At 44.0% G+C, this 13,904-nt stretch overlaps 1 protein-coding gene across 4 annotated transcripts in view; it reads left to right on the forward strand.

Moving 5' to 3' along the window:
- The window catches only part of LOC125686883 (phospholipid-transporting ATPase FetA-like), a 74,673-nt gene extending 61,075 nt beyond the window's left edge, over positions 1 to 13,598 (forward strand). For all 4 annotated transcript variants that reach the window (XM_048931430.1, XM_048931432.1, XM_048931431.1 and 1 more), the window contains 8 exons: positions 129 to 276; positions 2,473 to 2,656; positions 4,164 to 4,387; positions 5,108 to 5,191; positions 5,974 to 6,219; positions 7,069 to 7,207; positions 9,171 to 9,301; positions 10,991 to 13,598. In XM_048931430.1, the coding sequence (XP_048787387.1) occupies positions 129 to 276; positions 2,473 to 2,656; positions 4,164 to 4,387; positions 5,108 to 5,191; positions 5,974 to 6,219; positions 7,069 to 7,207; positions 9,171 to 9,301; positions 10,991 to 11,212 (1,378 nt within the window). In that variant the 3' untranslated portion in view covers positions 11,213 to 13,598. The remainder of the gene's footprint in view (positions 1 to 128; positions 277 to 2,472; positions 2,657 to 4,163; positions 4,388 to 5,107; positions 5,192 to 5,973; positions 6,220 to 7,068; positions 7,208 to 9,170; positions 9,302 to 10,990) is intronic.
- The last annotated feature ends 306 nt before the right edge of the window (positions 13,599 to 13,904 follow it).

Consider the following 13,904-nt stretch of genomic DNA (forward strand, 5'->3'; position numbering starts at 1 on the left):
GGGAATAGGTGAACGGTTGGACTGGGTGATCTTTTAGGTCTTTTCCAACCTTGGTGATTCTATGATTCTATGATTCTATGATTCTATGTCTACAAGATTTTAATTCTTATTCTGGTTTTTTTTTTCAGGAATGCAAGGAGAAAGATGAAGCCAGACTCCTTTTTGGACAGTGATGAAATCAACATTCAGATTGAAAAATCTTCCAAAAATCTAAAGCTTCTACCTGATGAACAAGCAAATGGGGTGTATGGTCTGGTTATCAATGGCCACAGCTTGGTAAGGAAGTCCAGAGTCATGGCAGGACTCAGTGTTCCTAGAAACTTAAGTTCGAGATGTACTGGAAGTCTGAAAATGTTTAAAAATTAGCAACTGAGCACAGAGGTTTGCTTTTTTTTACCTGCATGTGATGTTTTGGTGTTTTTTTTTTTTCCCTACCTGAAGATGAGCTCCAGTGATTATTTGAGGCATCAAAGGTGATAAGCAAGACTTCAGAAGGAGCAGGAAAAAGCTGGACCTGATGCTCAGTGAGCTCGAGCAGTAGGCAGATCTGTTATTCTGACAGAAATATAGTGGAAAAATATTCAGGCAGTCAGTGGATGCGCCAAGAAAATAAGATAGCATCAAACATGTATTTCAAGTATGCCAAGATCGTAAATACATATATCTGATAAATACATCTATCTGATAAAGATAGAATACATGTCATAAAACTTGACTAATAAATTCTTCAGTGCTCCCTGTGATGTTTTTCCAAGCAAGCTGAAGTAATATGGTATTAAGTTTTTTATGTGACAAATGCAGGGCTGCTTGGAAAGTATGGCTTTTATGAGCCCACTGTGGGTACGAAACAACAGTGACATTTATAGAGGGCTACCCACATCTATTCAATACTTAGTATTTTAATTAACTGCTTCCAAAGAAAGCAGGCTTCTTAAACCTGCAGGTAACACCACACTGGGAGGAGCTGCAGGCATGATGCAAGAAGTTCAAGATTAGATTTGGAAATAATTTTGGTAAGTTGGAGAAATATCTTGAAAAACATAGAAAATGCAATTCAGGAAGAACAAGTGCATTGTTCTCCACTTTCACACAATCAGCTGTGCACATACAAGATCAGACATATGGATGTAAAAGCATCACCTGTAACACTTGCACAGAAACCCTCCTGCTCGCTGATGCTTGGCATCAGTGAAGTTGTAGCTGAAATAATGCAAGTCACTTGCCCTTTTTTTTTTTTAGAAAATTGTAGGCCAACAGGAGAGAGAATGCAAAGAAATCTGTAAGATCATGTATGATCTAGAGACCACAGATGAGAAATAAGAGAGTTAGGGTTTCTGAGCCTAGGGAATGCCGGTCCACCCTGGTATGAACAGGTAAAAGAATTCACAGAAGAATATCTCAGCTCAGATGTTTTCTCAGTAAAAGTGATAGTGCTTTGGTACAGGCTGCCCACGAAGGTGGTGGAGTCACCATGGCTGGAGGGACGTGGTTAGTAGGCATGGTGGGGATGGATTGATGGTTGCTACCTCTTAATAGCAATCCAGTAAATTTAACTCCCAGCTCTATACCAGCCCTGCTAATTACTACCCAAAAATCTTATCACTAGATGTGGTTTATTTCTATGAACCTAGGGCTTGAAGAGTGGTAACTATCCTGCTAGCATCCCACTTTAACAGAGCATCTGGCCAGTGCTTTGTCCCCCTGTCTACTGGTACTGTGTACACATAGTCTTGCTGAGACACAGAGAAAGAACAGGGCAAAGAAGCAGCATCATATAACTAGCTGATCTCTGCGCCATGCCAGTAGCAGAGTTTCTGTGTGAAACACAGCTGTTCCTGGTGCTGTGTGGGCAGGATGCTGTAGCAAAACCCATTTCTGGCTGCAATCACTGGTACATGCACTAAAACCAAATCAAGAACAGGTCTCTTTCATTGTCTCCCTGCCACTGACAGGAAGGAAAGAGGATTCTGATAACACAGTATTTTAAAGCTCTTGACTCTTAAACAAAAAGAAAAAAAGGACATCTGGACATCTGGCCAAAGGATGGTCTGCCTTACAGTGGAAGGGCTGTGGGCTTGCTGTAATGGGTAATGAGAAAATCATAGAATCATTAAGGTTGGAAAGACCAATAAGATCACCTAGTCCAACCACTTACCAATGCTTGTGACTTCTCCAGACCATGTCACTTAATAAGCTGAAGCTAAGTAGATTCCATCCATGAATGTCTATGGAGGAAAAACATCAAGGAACAGAGCCAAAAACCACAATTTGAAAGAAATATGAATTGTTAAGCCTTCTCTGGCAGAACTGGAGGGGTAATCAGAAATCCAACTGTGCTTTGCTTTCTCAGGTTCTTCAAAGCTCAGCATTTTCAGGTACCTCATACTCCCCTTGTGCTGGATGGGACAACTCCAGATCTCACTGCTGGTCTGACACAAGCTACTAGGAAACATCTTTGTCTTTTGCTCTCAGGCCTACGCGCTGGAAGGGAATCTGGAACTGGAGCTGGTGCGAACGGCGTGCATGTGCAAGGTGGTGATCTGCTGCCGGGTGACTCCGCTGCAGAAGGCCCAGGTGGTGGAGCTGGTGAAGAAGTACAAGAAAGCTGTGACCCTGGCCATTGGAGATGGTGCCAATGATGTCAGTATGATCAAAAGTGAGTAAGGGCTGAGAGCCAGCGTTGCGTCGCCTCCTACAAGCCAGCATGCTCCAGAAAAATGATGCACCTTATAATAGACCTGAAGCTCGCTGGGGTGCAACAAGTCCACCTGTATGACTGCCTGCCATCATCACGATGGTAATGCAAAGGACAAACAAACTTGTTTCAGGGTGGCCTATGTGCCATGCAGAAGGAAATCTCCACAGCTTTAAATAATCTGCACAATGTCGCAGGATTTTTTTTAACATTTCCACTTAGTGGGGCCCTTTGTCATTTGTCTCACACATGTTATAAAACACAGGCCTCTAGGCTCCTTTATCCTTGAGCATCATTTGGTGCTGCATTTCCTCAATGAATTTATGAAAAGAATCCCCTAACTATGTATAATTAAATTAAGATTATTCAGAAGGGCCTATTGCTAATCTTCTTGTGTTAATTTGCAAGAATTGATTAACTGGAGCTGTTTAATTAAGAAAGAAAAGGCTAAGTAGGGAGCTTCAAGGGAGATAAGTCAGGCAGCCAGTCAAGAAAGGATAAGAAAAGCAAATTAAAAAGTGTAAAATGATAATTAGAAACTAACGCTGCCACTACAAGAGGGTTGGGACTTTGGGATTTTATCACCTCGCTGTTCCATGGAAACTTCTGAATCTCACCAACCCTTAGTCATCAAGATTGCTTGCTCGTTAGTTACAGCTGTATAATTAGCTGTCATATTAAACTTTTGTCCATGTTTAATAAACCCAGGCTGCTATTAAAAGAGATGTGTCTCTTCTATCTAATTATATGATTGAACTAATAAAGCCCAAGAAATGTAAAGCCTGCAGTTAGCCTTATACTACTGTGTCTGATAAATCTGTGAAACATTTGACAGTTTGAAAGTTTTGCTTGTCTGAAGCAATGTTTAAGGCTGTTGGAAGGATTTTTACGCATGTAAATACAATTATTCATGTGTCAACAGAAATTAAAAGTATTTATAACAGCAGCAATGATTTGTGCTGTTGGAAAATAAAATGTATTGTCGCAGAGAATGTAGCTCTATTCAGGTAGTACAAGTCAGTTACTAAAAATGAATCAATGCAGCCAAAATCGTAACAGTGCTGAAAGAATTAGTACCCTCTAGTTACTTTTTTTCCTGAATATCTTTACGTAGGACTTTTCAAGCAGTCTGGGATGGAATTAACACAGTGTCTCAGGATGAGTAATTCACTAAGCAATGGGGTTAGCACAGCCCTTGCTGTACTCACATAGGATGATAGGCTCATAGAATCATTAAGGTTGGAAAAGAACTCTGGGATCATCTATTTCGACCGTCCACCTATACCCAATATTGCCCACTAGTCCATGTCCCTCAGTACCACATCTCCGCGTTTGTCGAACACCTCCAGGGATCCATCACCTCCCTGGGCAGCCTGTTCCTCAACTCCTCAACACTCTTCCTTTAACTTTTAACTTTAACTTTTTCCTAATATCCAACCTGACGTGAGCAATAACCTCTTTGTTGCAGCTGCCCACATCGGGGTTGGTATCAGTGGCCAGGAGGGGATGCAGGCAGTCCTGTCCAGTGACTTCTCCTTTGCACAGTTCCGCTACCTGCAACGCCTGCTCTTGGTCCATGGACGCTGGTCCTACATCCGCATGTGCAAGTTCCTCAAGTACTTCTTCTATAAGAATTTTGCTTTCACATTAGTGCATTTCTGGTATGGGTTCTTCTCCGGCTTCTCAGCTCAGGTAGGTCAGCTCCTCTGTTTTCATGGTTGTGTTTAGCATTTCCAAGGAAAATGCCTGCAAATATTTTAAATAAAAGTAAACTAAACCAGTTCTCCCTTACTATAATGCACACAATTCTGTCTTCAGCTTGTACAAAACTGATACAGTATTGCTGATAAAGGAAAGATGCCTAAAGACATTTAACTGCCTTATGAAGAATGTAGGCACCTCCTGGGATTTTTGAAAGTGTCCAAAATGATTACAGCCATCAAAGTAGGATGCAGATTGCCCAAAGCCTGACCACTGTGGTGCAGATCTGTGTAGGACCTATGATTTTCGTGAACATGCAAGAAGAGCCTTACTAGGTTAGGTCAAGGAGCTCTTGTGACTGTGGGCAGTAGTGAGTGCTTAGCAGTCAGGGCTGACATAAAGTCATCCTTCTCTTGCATGCTCCTCACCTTCTGGTAGTGAGCAGGTTAGGGCTGTTGAGCTCAAGTCTTGCTATACTTTTGCTCTCAATAGTATCTGCAGTCACAATGCTCCAGCATCTACCTAACAGAATTACAAAGTGATTGAAATTGGCAGGACCTCTGCATCCAGCAGGTCCAACCCTTGCTTCAGCAGGACCATGTTCAGGCAGATCTACAAGGAGGAGACTACTTTTATAACTGTGTAATCTTGTGAAGAGATGGAAAAGGCAGCGTTCTCCTAACATGATGCTCTGCTTTTTTTTCCCTTCAGACTGTCTATGATCAGTGGTTCATCACGCTTTACAATCTGGCATATACCTCCCTCCCAGTGCTAGGAATGAGCCTTTTCGATCAGGTACTGTTTTGATCACTCACACATTATTTTTATAGGCGTTTTGTGTCTGGGTACTCTGAGTTGATTCAGAGAAGCAAAAGCAGATAGCTCTTTGGCTAGCTGTTGTGATAGTCCCTAAAACAGATTCCTGTCAGTGAGACCTCAGAGCACAAAAAAAGGACACACCAAGAAGGAGATTGTATATTATCTTGCCTTGTCCTGTGTGCTTCAGTGTTTGGAGATGTTTTGGTGTTGACATGAGTGAAAGATGCTATTGCGCCATTCCCCTGGAGCAGCCACAGCTCAATAGCTGTGATTCTAAAGCCAGACAAGTGGCTTTTTAATCAGCACACAGAATAACGGATGACATACAGCCCTGAGGATCCTCTTAGCCAGGAGGTCCGGGTTAAGCCTTCCTACAGTAATTTCACATATACATGTATTTCACACATACATTTCTACATCAGTAGAAACACAGCCAGAATGGTATTTTCTGTTGTTAAGCTTCCAGGAAACCCCTAGGAGAATTGGGCACGCAGTCTGATTAAGATGAAATGTACTTTTTTTTTTACTTTTTTTTCCCAACATTTGTCAGATTTTTCAGCACAGAATGGTGAAATTTGGGATGGAAAACAAGTCTAGGTGACCTCGATATGTGGCATGCTTGTCACTGAACTGAGTGAATTGGTTGATGAGCCTTTTCTCATGGAAATGAACATAAGGGGACATGGCAACCTTAAGTGGTCCTGTGTGGTTGGTTGGGAAGGGGCCTGCAAATGTGACCATCTTCTCTCTGTTTTCAGGACGTGGATGACCGTTGGAGCCTGCTGTTTCCACAGCTATATGTGCCTGGACAGGAAAACCTGTATTTTAACAAAACAGTGTTTATCAAGTGCATGTTGCAAGGCATCTACAGTTCCCTCATTCTCTTCTTTATCCCCTATGGGGCCATGTACAATACGATGAGAAGTGATGGGAAAGCCATTGCTGACTACCAGTCCTTCGCCCTGATGGCCCAGACCTGCTTACTGATTGTGGTGTCTGTACAGGTAACTGTACTGACTGTATTTAAGAATCTGTTTTAAGAAGGCAGCCTCTGGAGGGCCACTTGGCATTCTGATAGCATTCTGTTTGCTGCTGCATCTTCAATTCTTGCAAAAGTATTTTTTGTGTATATTCTTGTGACACCAGCTTATTCTCCTCAGTTTCACAGAACAATAGATTTTTCTGCCACAAAAATCACAGTCACAGGAAGGCAAGTTTGCTTTGACTGTGGAGAAAGTTTGCTGTCACTGTGGAGAAGGTGGTTAAGGCTGGAAATAGAAAAGAACTAATTCCAGTTTTCTTGGATGTGCTTGAACCACAGGACTGTGTCTGCCAGCAGGCAGTTATTTATGGGGACTCCATCATAGTGAGATCTCATGTGTGGTGCAGAAGCTAGAACTGGGCTTAGTGAAAGAAACTGCTAGGACTTGGAGCTACAGCATTCAGATGGTATTGGAATGATGAGAGAAATTTCTCAACAGAAAAGCAAATCATTCATACCTCTCTAGAAAATGGTTTCTGCTTTCTGAGGTCTTGTAGGCTCCTTCTCCTAGCTTCTGATGGAAGATCACAGTTTGGAGTGGGGTTGTAAATATGGCTTTTTTGATGTGAGTATCCTGTCTCTACTACTGGCCACTAGTGAATTTTTGATAAGAGGGCAAATGCAGTAACGCTTGCCCTGAATGGTCTTCCTGCATTCTAACTAAGGCTTGTTATTATCTAAGGCTTGGAGTGAGGACTGAATGAACAGCTGTCTTGGGGGTAGGGGTACAAACTGGAGGACAAGATCTCCAGCTGTCTTCCAACCATATCTTTTAAATAATAAGGGCATTTATACTGCTCTGCTCTTTCAGATTGGCTTGGACACCTCTTACTGGACAGTTGTGAACCAGTTCTTCATCTGGGGCAGCCTTTCTGTTTATTTTGCCATCACCTTCACCATGTACAGTGACGGCATGTACCTGATCCTCCCAGCCTCATTCCCATTTGTTGGTAAGCACTTGGGCATTGTACTCAAAACTATTATACAGTGGAGCTTAACTCTGCTAAGTGCTTCTAGTATGGGTCCCTGCCTCTCTGGAGGCAATAATATGCTAGTGTGTAATGATGGCCTTTTTCACAAGAAATGCCAGGGTACTTCTGGAGGCAGCCACAAAAGCTTACTTAGAGTCCCGTCCATCCATGTGAACATGCACCATATTCACTTCCTTGCAGAATAATGCACATTCTCACACAGCCACGGGAATGATCCCTGAAATAAACTTGTTGAGCTGGCTGGAATACTTTTACATTCTGTTTCCAGATATCCAATGCTTATAGGTGTCTGGCAGCATTTTGTTTGCAGAAGGATGCATGTTATGTCATAAACAAATTGATGTGTTAGTGTAGAAAGACACAGAAACACAACGTGTATTTAGATGCCATAGGACAATGGTGAGCTTAGACAGCAAATGCTCAAGAATAAAGAAATGCCACTGCTGATTATCGATTTTCATCTCTGCATAAAAAGTTTCTGAACTTGTGAAAAAGGAAAAAATGCCATAAAAATGAATGTCTCATGAGACTTTAACCAGGGGGAAGATGAAAGATTAGAAAAGTAATTTGGATGTTTTTAATGGTTCTGTGTATCCATTGATGTGCCATTGCTAGGAGATTTTACTCCTGATAGCACAAAGCTTTTTGTTCACATCTTGGATCATTGTACAAATCAATAACGTTTATTTCTGGATGGTCTGCTGAACCAAGACCAGTTCTGCCCATATTTGCTGCACGGCCATTTTAGAAACTTCTTAGATTTCAGTCAGTGCCTGCAGTGTGTCTTCCAAGCAGATGGTAAGATGGCTTTTAACATCAGAAGTGCTGAATGTGAGAAGGTAGAGTGTCTGCTGAGTTTCCAAAGACAGCTGGTAACTCACTTGCCAGGGGTTTCTCTATCTGCTGTTCTGTTGGTGCTGCTGAGGTCAAATCATCCATAATGCTGAATGCTGCTTAATAAGGTCTTAGTCTGAAACCATGTCTAAGGAAAGTGTTTCTAGGAAACACTTGGAAAACTTTTTTACTTATTTTACTGGAATTGGCAGAATTTGGCCAAGTGAAGACACTCAGCAACTTTACTACCAACAACATCGTTGAACACTGTAATGAGGGTTTTATAGACTGTTTTCTATATTCCTACATTCCTTCAGCTTTCAGAGGAGCCAAAAGACAGCACTTCAGTTTCAAAGAACACAGCAGTGTCAGACGTGGCAGCTAGTTTGCCCATAGATCCATTAGATGCACACCCATCTCACACTCCTCTTCTAACGAGCTGTGATCCCATCCATTTAGGGAAACAGTGCTGAAATTAAGAAGGGTTCTTCCTTTTGCACCAGCATCCTGGAAAAATTTGGGAGGGTTGAATTGCTGCCACAGATGTCTTGAACACTTACATCAATCTTCTGCACTTGATTTGACTCTTTAACATACCTCTCTGTCTGAGAGATTGAGTTTGGATGTTACCTTCCAGTTTCCTCGTCTCAGTGATAATGATATTGCTGTCCTCTGCAGCAAGTTCATTTCACTGCTGGAGAAGGTGTCTACTTTATATTTTCACAGAATCACACAGAATCACAGAATCACCGAGGTTGGAAAAGACCTATAAGATCATCCAGTCCAACCATCCACCAATCACCAATAGTTCTCACTAAACCATGTCTCTAAATACAACATCCAGACATTCCTTGAACACCTCCAGGGTTGGTGACTCCACCACCTCCCCTGACCCATTCCAGAGCCTGACCACTCTTTCAGACAAGTAGTATTCAGTCAAGTCCAGCCTGAATCTCCCCTGGTGCAGCTTGAAGCCATTTTGGTCAGTTTTCCAGTGTTTTGGAGTGACAGAGTGATTGAATCATGGCATTGAATAGAATGATGGTGAGACATATTGTTGATATGCTTTCAATCGTTTATTTTTCAGGTACTGCTCGAAACACTCTCAGCCAACCCAACGTGTGGCTAGCAATCTTCCTCAGCATTGCCCTCTGTGTGCTGCCCGTCGTTGGCTTCCGATTCCTGAAGGCTCTCTTAAGGCCAACTGCCAGTGATAAAGTAAGGAGGCATTTTAGTAAGCCTGAAACCCTCTTCCTACCAGCCAGGCTTATTGCAGAGCCATATTGCAGGGGCCTGGCACTGCTTGGAGTGCACATCCCCACAGGTGCAAGTGCTTACCATCTATCTGGCTCCCAGTCCCTTGAGCAGGAAAACTGAATTTGGCTTTTGGCACTGCTTAAGCCACCTGCAGCTGGGACTGAGGCTGAGATTATTTAGATGCGGATTGGATTGCACTGGAGTGAGGAAGCAGCACTATTTTTAGGTGCAGGGTTTAAGTCCTGTGGCTTGGCAGCAAAGGAGCAGTGTATTTCAGTCCTCTTGCCCTCGTACTGCAGAACTTTTTGCCTGGCAGACCACAGCCCTCAACACCCCACCCAGCATCCATCTTGCTGGGGATTTTTTGATTTCAGAAGTTACTTCATTTGTAGCCCCTCCGAAACCAGCTGCCCTCCCGTGCCCAGGAGTCTGGAGGTGAGACCGTTAGGGCAAGAGGAGGCTGGGAGAGATGGAGTGAGCACACAGCTCAGCACAGCGAACGACCCCTGCACAAGATCAGCATCCCCGCAGCTCTCCGACCTTAGTCTCAAACAGGAGCATCTGCTAAATGCTGCTGCCACCTCGTGCTCCCTTCCTCTTCCTGCACCTCGCTGCGGGGCCTTCATCCCTGTTCACTGCAGGGAAATTGGACCAGATGGCCTTTAAGTTCCCTTCCAACCTAAGCGGTTCTATGATTCTGTGATTATCCTTGGGATGCTCACAGATCTCCTCGGGTGCTCCAGGGCTGTTTGAGGAAGAGACAGGGGGAATGCTCAGCCCTTGCAGAGGGGAAGGTGGGTGCTAGGTAGGATGGTCCTTGAGACAAAGAGGAAGTTCCGATGTGCAGACATGGGCTGAATTTACTCTTTAGCTGAGCAGACATAACTGTGGCCCAAAATGCCAGTCTCTGTGCATTGAGTGAGCATCAATAGGGCAAAACCACTTTATTGTTTTTTCCCACTCTGGGAAATGAACTGTCACAGGAGAGGATTGTTTCCTGCTGTATAGAAATCCCCAGCTGGCAGCACAAAAGGAACTTATATACAGGACTGACCCTTAGAGAACCAAGTATCTTTAGCGCTGTCCCAGGCAGCAGGGCCAAAGGGAGGCAATAGGGGATTATCCTGAGCCACATGGGGACAGAGAGCCTCCTGTCTGCAAATACAGTGCACCATATTTCTACCCTCTGACAAAGGATATGAAAATCCATTGATCACCACCATCATAAAAACCTTGTACATATTGGAGATTCCCTCAAGTGCTCTGTGTTCAACAATTCCTTACAGATCTTGCTTTCTGGACTTTCGGCTCTTGTTGCAATGACTTCTGCATGTTGGGGAATTTGACTGAAGTCCCTAAAAGAGCTGTGGCAATGCCACAACCAAGGTTTCACAGAGCAGAAATCATCCTCTCCCATGTCTTACAGACAACACTACCAGCAGCGCCTTTTAGAATAAGATTAGTTTTCACCCTTTTCTAGGTTGGCAAGTTCAGTTCCTGATCTGCAGTCCTTCCCACAATCCTCTTGTTTTGTTAATCATTTTTGGGTTCGGAGCCTTCTTTTTTCTCTCCTTTCTTCGCTCCTCTTTTACTGTGCTTGTGAATAGCAGCGCATTTGCCACGTGTTCTGTTTCATTTTCTGATTTTCAGGTCCTACTCAAGATCAAAGAAGCTAAAAAGAGGCCACCGCCACCGTCCCCCAAGAGACGCCTGCGTCGGACCAGCACGCGTCGCTCGGGCTATGCCTTCTCCCACCAGCACGGCTTTGGGGCACTCATCATGTCTGGAAGAAACATGCGGCCAAAATCACCTTTTGCCACAACCGGAACATTTTCACCCAATAGTGACAAATACAAGCAGAAGGGACTGTAAGAACCAAAATCAACCAAACCAAAGCAAACCAAAGGGCTGGTGGGAAGGACTACCTAAGCAAGTACTTTGGCCTCTCCTTTCTCCCATGTGCACTCTCTGGATTCAGCTCCTCTCCCAAAGCTGTGTCCTGTTCCTGGGGAAGGAGGAGCAGGGGAAGCAAAACTGCCATGCAGTATCCCTAAGAGCCTCCTTTGCAGCAAGGAGAACATGCTGCAGGAGGCCCCTTCACTCCTTAAGATTGTAAAGCTCCTCGTTTTTTTATCTATATATACCTCAGAGCAAAGTGAAGTCCAGACTGAGGAAAAGGTTGAATTGGCAATGTCTTTTCTAATCATGTGCCTTTGGGTCTGTTGGGAATCCACTCTTGGCCATAATACTGGGGTGATAGTATGGACCCCAGATGTGCCTTAGGTCCAGCCATACAACTTGCAAACCCCTAGTCTTCATAACATATGTAATTCTATAGCCTTTTGACTATTCTGTACACAAGCACTTTGGAAAGGATGATTTGGAAGTAACCTCCTTTCAAACCAACGGTTGATCACGTTTCTCAAAGGAAGGCCAGTATCCCCCAACCACCCTGTTCCTCCACATTCAGTCAGAAGGTGCTGCAAGCTCAGAGAGGTTCCCGCTTGGTCAAGGAACAAGGAGTTGATATTCATCAGTCTGCCCTGTCTGCGATGCAAATCTGCTCTTGTGAAAGATCTTTGTCCTCACAGCCATCTCAGGTTTTTTAGCTGAGCACCGGCCATTTCATTTAGACTTAAAATAGAAGGTCAAAAGAAATTCAGGCACCCTTACGAATCAAGTTCTAAAATCTAGCATGTAGAAGCTCGTATCACAGCTAGGCTCATCTGAACCTCCAGCACCAGATGGATTTCCCCCCAAAGCAGACTGATGCATGTGCACATTTGAATTGATGGACTCACTCCAGAAATATCAGGGGGAAAGATGCTATTTCACTGCTGCCACAAGGGCGTCCCGCCCTGTACTCCTCTGGTGTGGCTGGTCAGAGTAAGGGATGAAGTATGATCTGGCTGCTCTTTGCCCTCCCTGTTGAGCAATGTGGTCAAGTTTCAGAGAACTAGGTAAGGGCTCAGGGGCCTCTGCAGAGTTTCTCTGTGCTGCTATTTTGCTTCTGGATGGTTCAGCCACCACTTCCAGAAAGCAGGAGGCTCCACGAAATCCTATTAATCGGCCAGCAGAGGGACCTGGTGATCTGGTGATGATCTCAAGAGACTGGGATGGCTGGCAGCTTTTTTGCACCAGTACCAGTGGGTTACTGGGTGTAAGGCTGGTGTGGCTGTACGAGGATCTGTCTTGCAGTGCTGCTGAGCTGTCTATACCGAGCAATTTTTGTGTGTGTGCAGAGGACTAAGCAGCTTTGCCTGTGATATTTTCTCAGTTCCTTTTTACGAACTTAGTCTCTTGTCTAGTACTGACCTAGAATTTTGAACACTAACCATCTGGCATTTATTGGGAGCTCTCTGCCTTGACTCTGAGCTATTGCTGTAGGCACTCAGTGATGGCAAGAGGCCAGCCATGTCCCCAGTTCATCTGGTCTGCACACAACACCATGCTGCCCGTGGTCCCAGTTTCAGCAGTTACTGTAAGGAATGGTTTAAGCTGTGATAGAAGGTTTTGTATCCCCACATTTATCTCAGTGCACATAAAATACCACTCTGTTGCACCTGCTGCTTGAGAGGCTTGTTGCAAACTATGGTATTAAATTTCAGCCTAGCCAGTGCAAACCAGAGCTGGGACTGGATCCAGGCTTCAGCAACCAGAAGCTGCTTGGTAGGAAAGGAGCAAATTCTAACTCAGTTATCTCCCTTGCACGGAAATATCTAAATACACCAAGAGCCTTCACCTGACTGAAGAAACTGCTGTGATAGTCGGTATTCATCACTTCCCTCTGACTTACATTCACTTTATGGAGGGAATCATGGTTTTCTGATTAGATACATCTCTCTGATAGTCAGACTTCTTGGGACTGGAGTTAAAAAGAGAGTGTATGCAGGTGAGCAGAAATCCACACAACACCCAGTACGGCCTGTGGACCTATCAAAGTTGTTCCCAGTGTGGAACACAGCAGATGTTAATGCAGAGCAGCAGAGGCAGACTTTTTGCTAAGAGAGCAAGGAAACTCTGAGGCTGTGCTACTCACGTCATATGTTTTACATACAAAGCACCTTCTGGCTAAAGGGGATTTGTGGAGGCTGCAAAGGACATGCAGGGGGTGGTGGATCTGTTGGGGAACTGTTTCCAGCTACAATATTTCAGTAGTTTGTCAAAATCTAGATTTGAGACATATCATCTGGTGGTGATGTGTGTCCTACATCACTTCTGATTTTGTAAAATATTTTTTTAAATAAAAAGAGAATATTGGGATTACCGATTTGTCGCCAGTCTGCTAACTGACCAGGTGTGTTTAGAACCAGACATACAGGTAGTTCTGGGTTTCCTAAAGTGGTAGGATGGGCTGTGGGAGGCTGGATCTTAGATAACAGTGCCTTTAATAGTAGAATCATTAAGGTTGGAAAGACCTCTAAGATCCAACTGTCCACCCACCATCAGTATTGCCCGCTAAACCTTGTTCCTAAGTACCACATCTCCACAGTTCCTGGACATCTCCAGGGATGGTGATGCTACTACCTCCCTGGGCAGCCCACTTCAACGCATTACCACTCTT

This window comes from Lagopus muta, chromosome Z (assembly GCF_023343835.1).
Source record: "Lagopus muta isolate bLagMut1 chromosome Z, bLagMut1 primary, whole genome shotgun sequence".
In the NCBI taxonomy this organism is placed as follows: Eukaryota; Metazoa; Chordata; class Aves; order Galliformes; family Phasianidae; genus Lagopus; species Lagopus muta.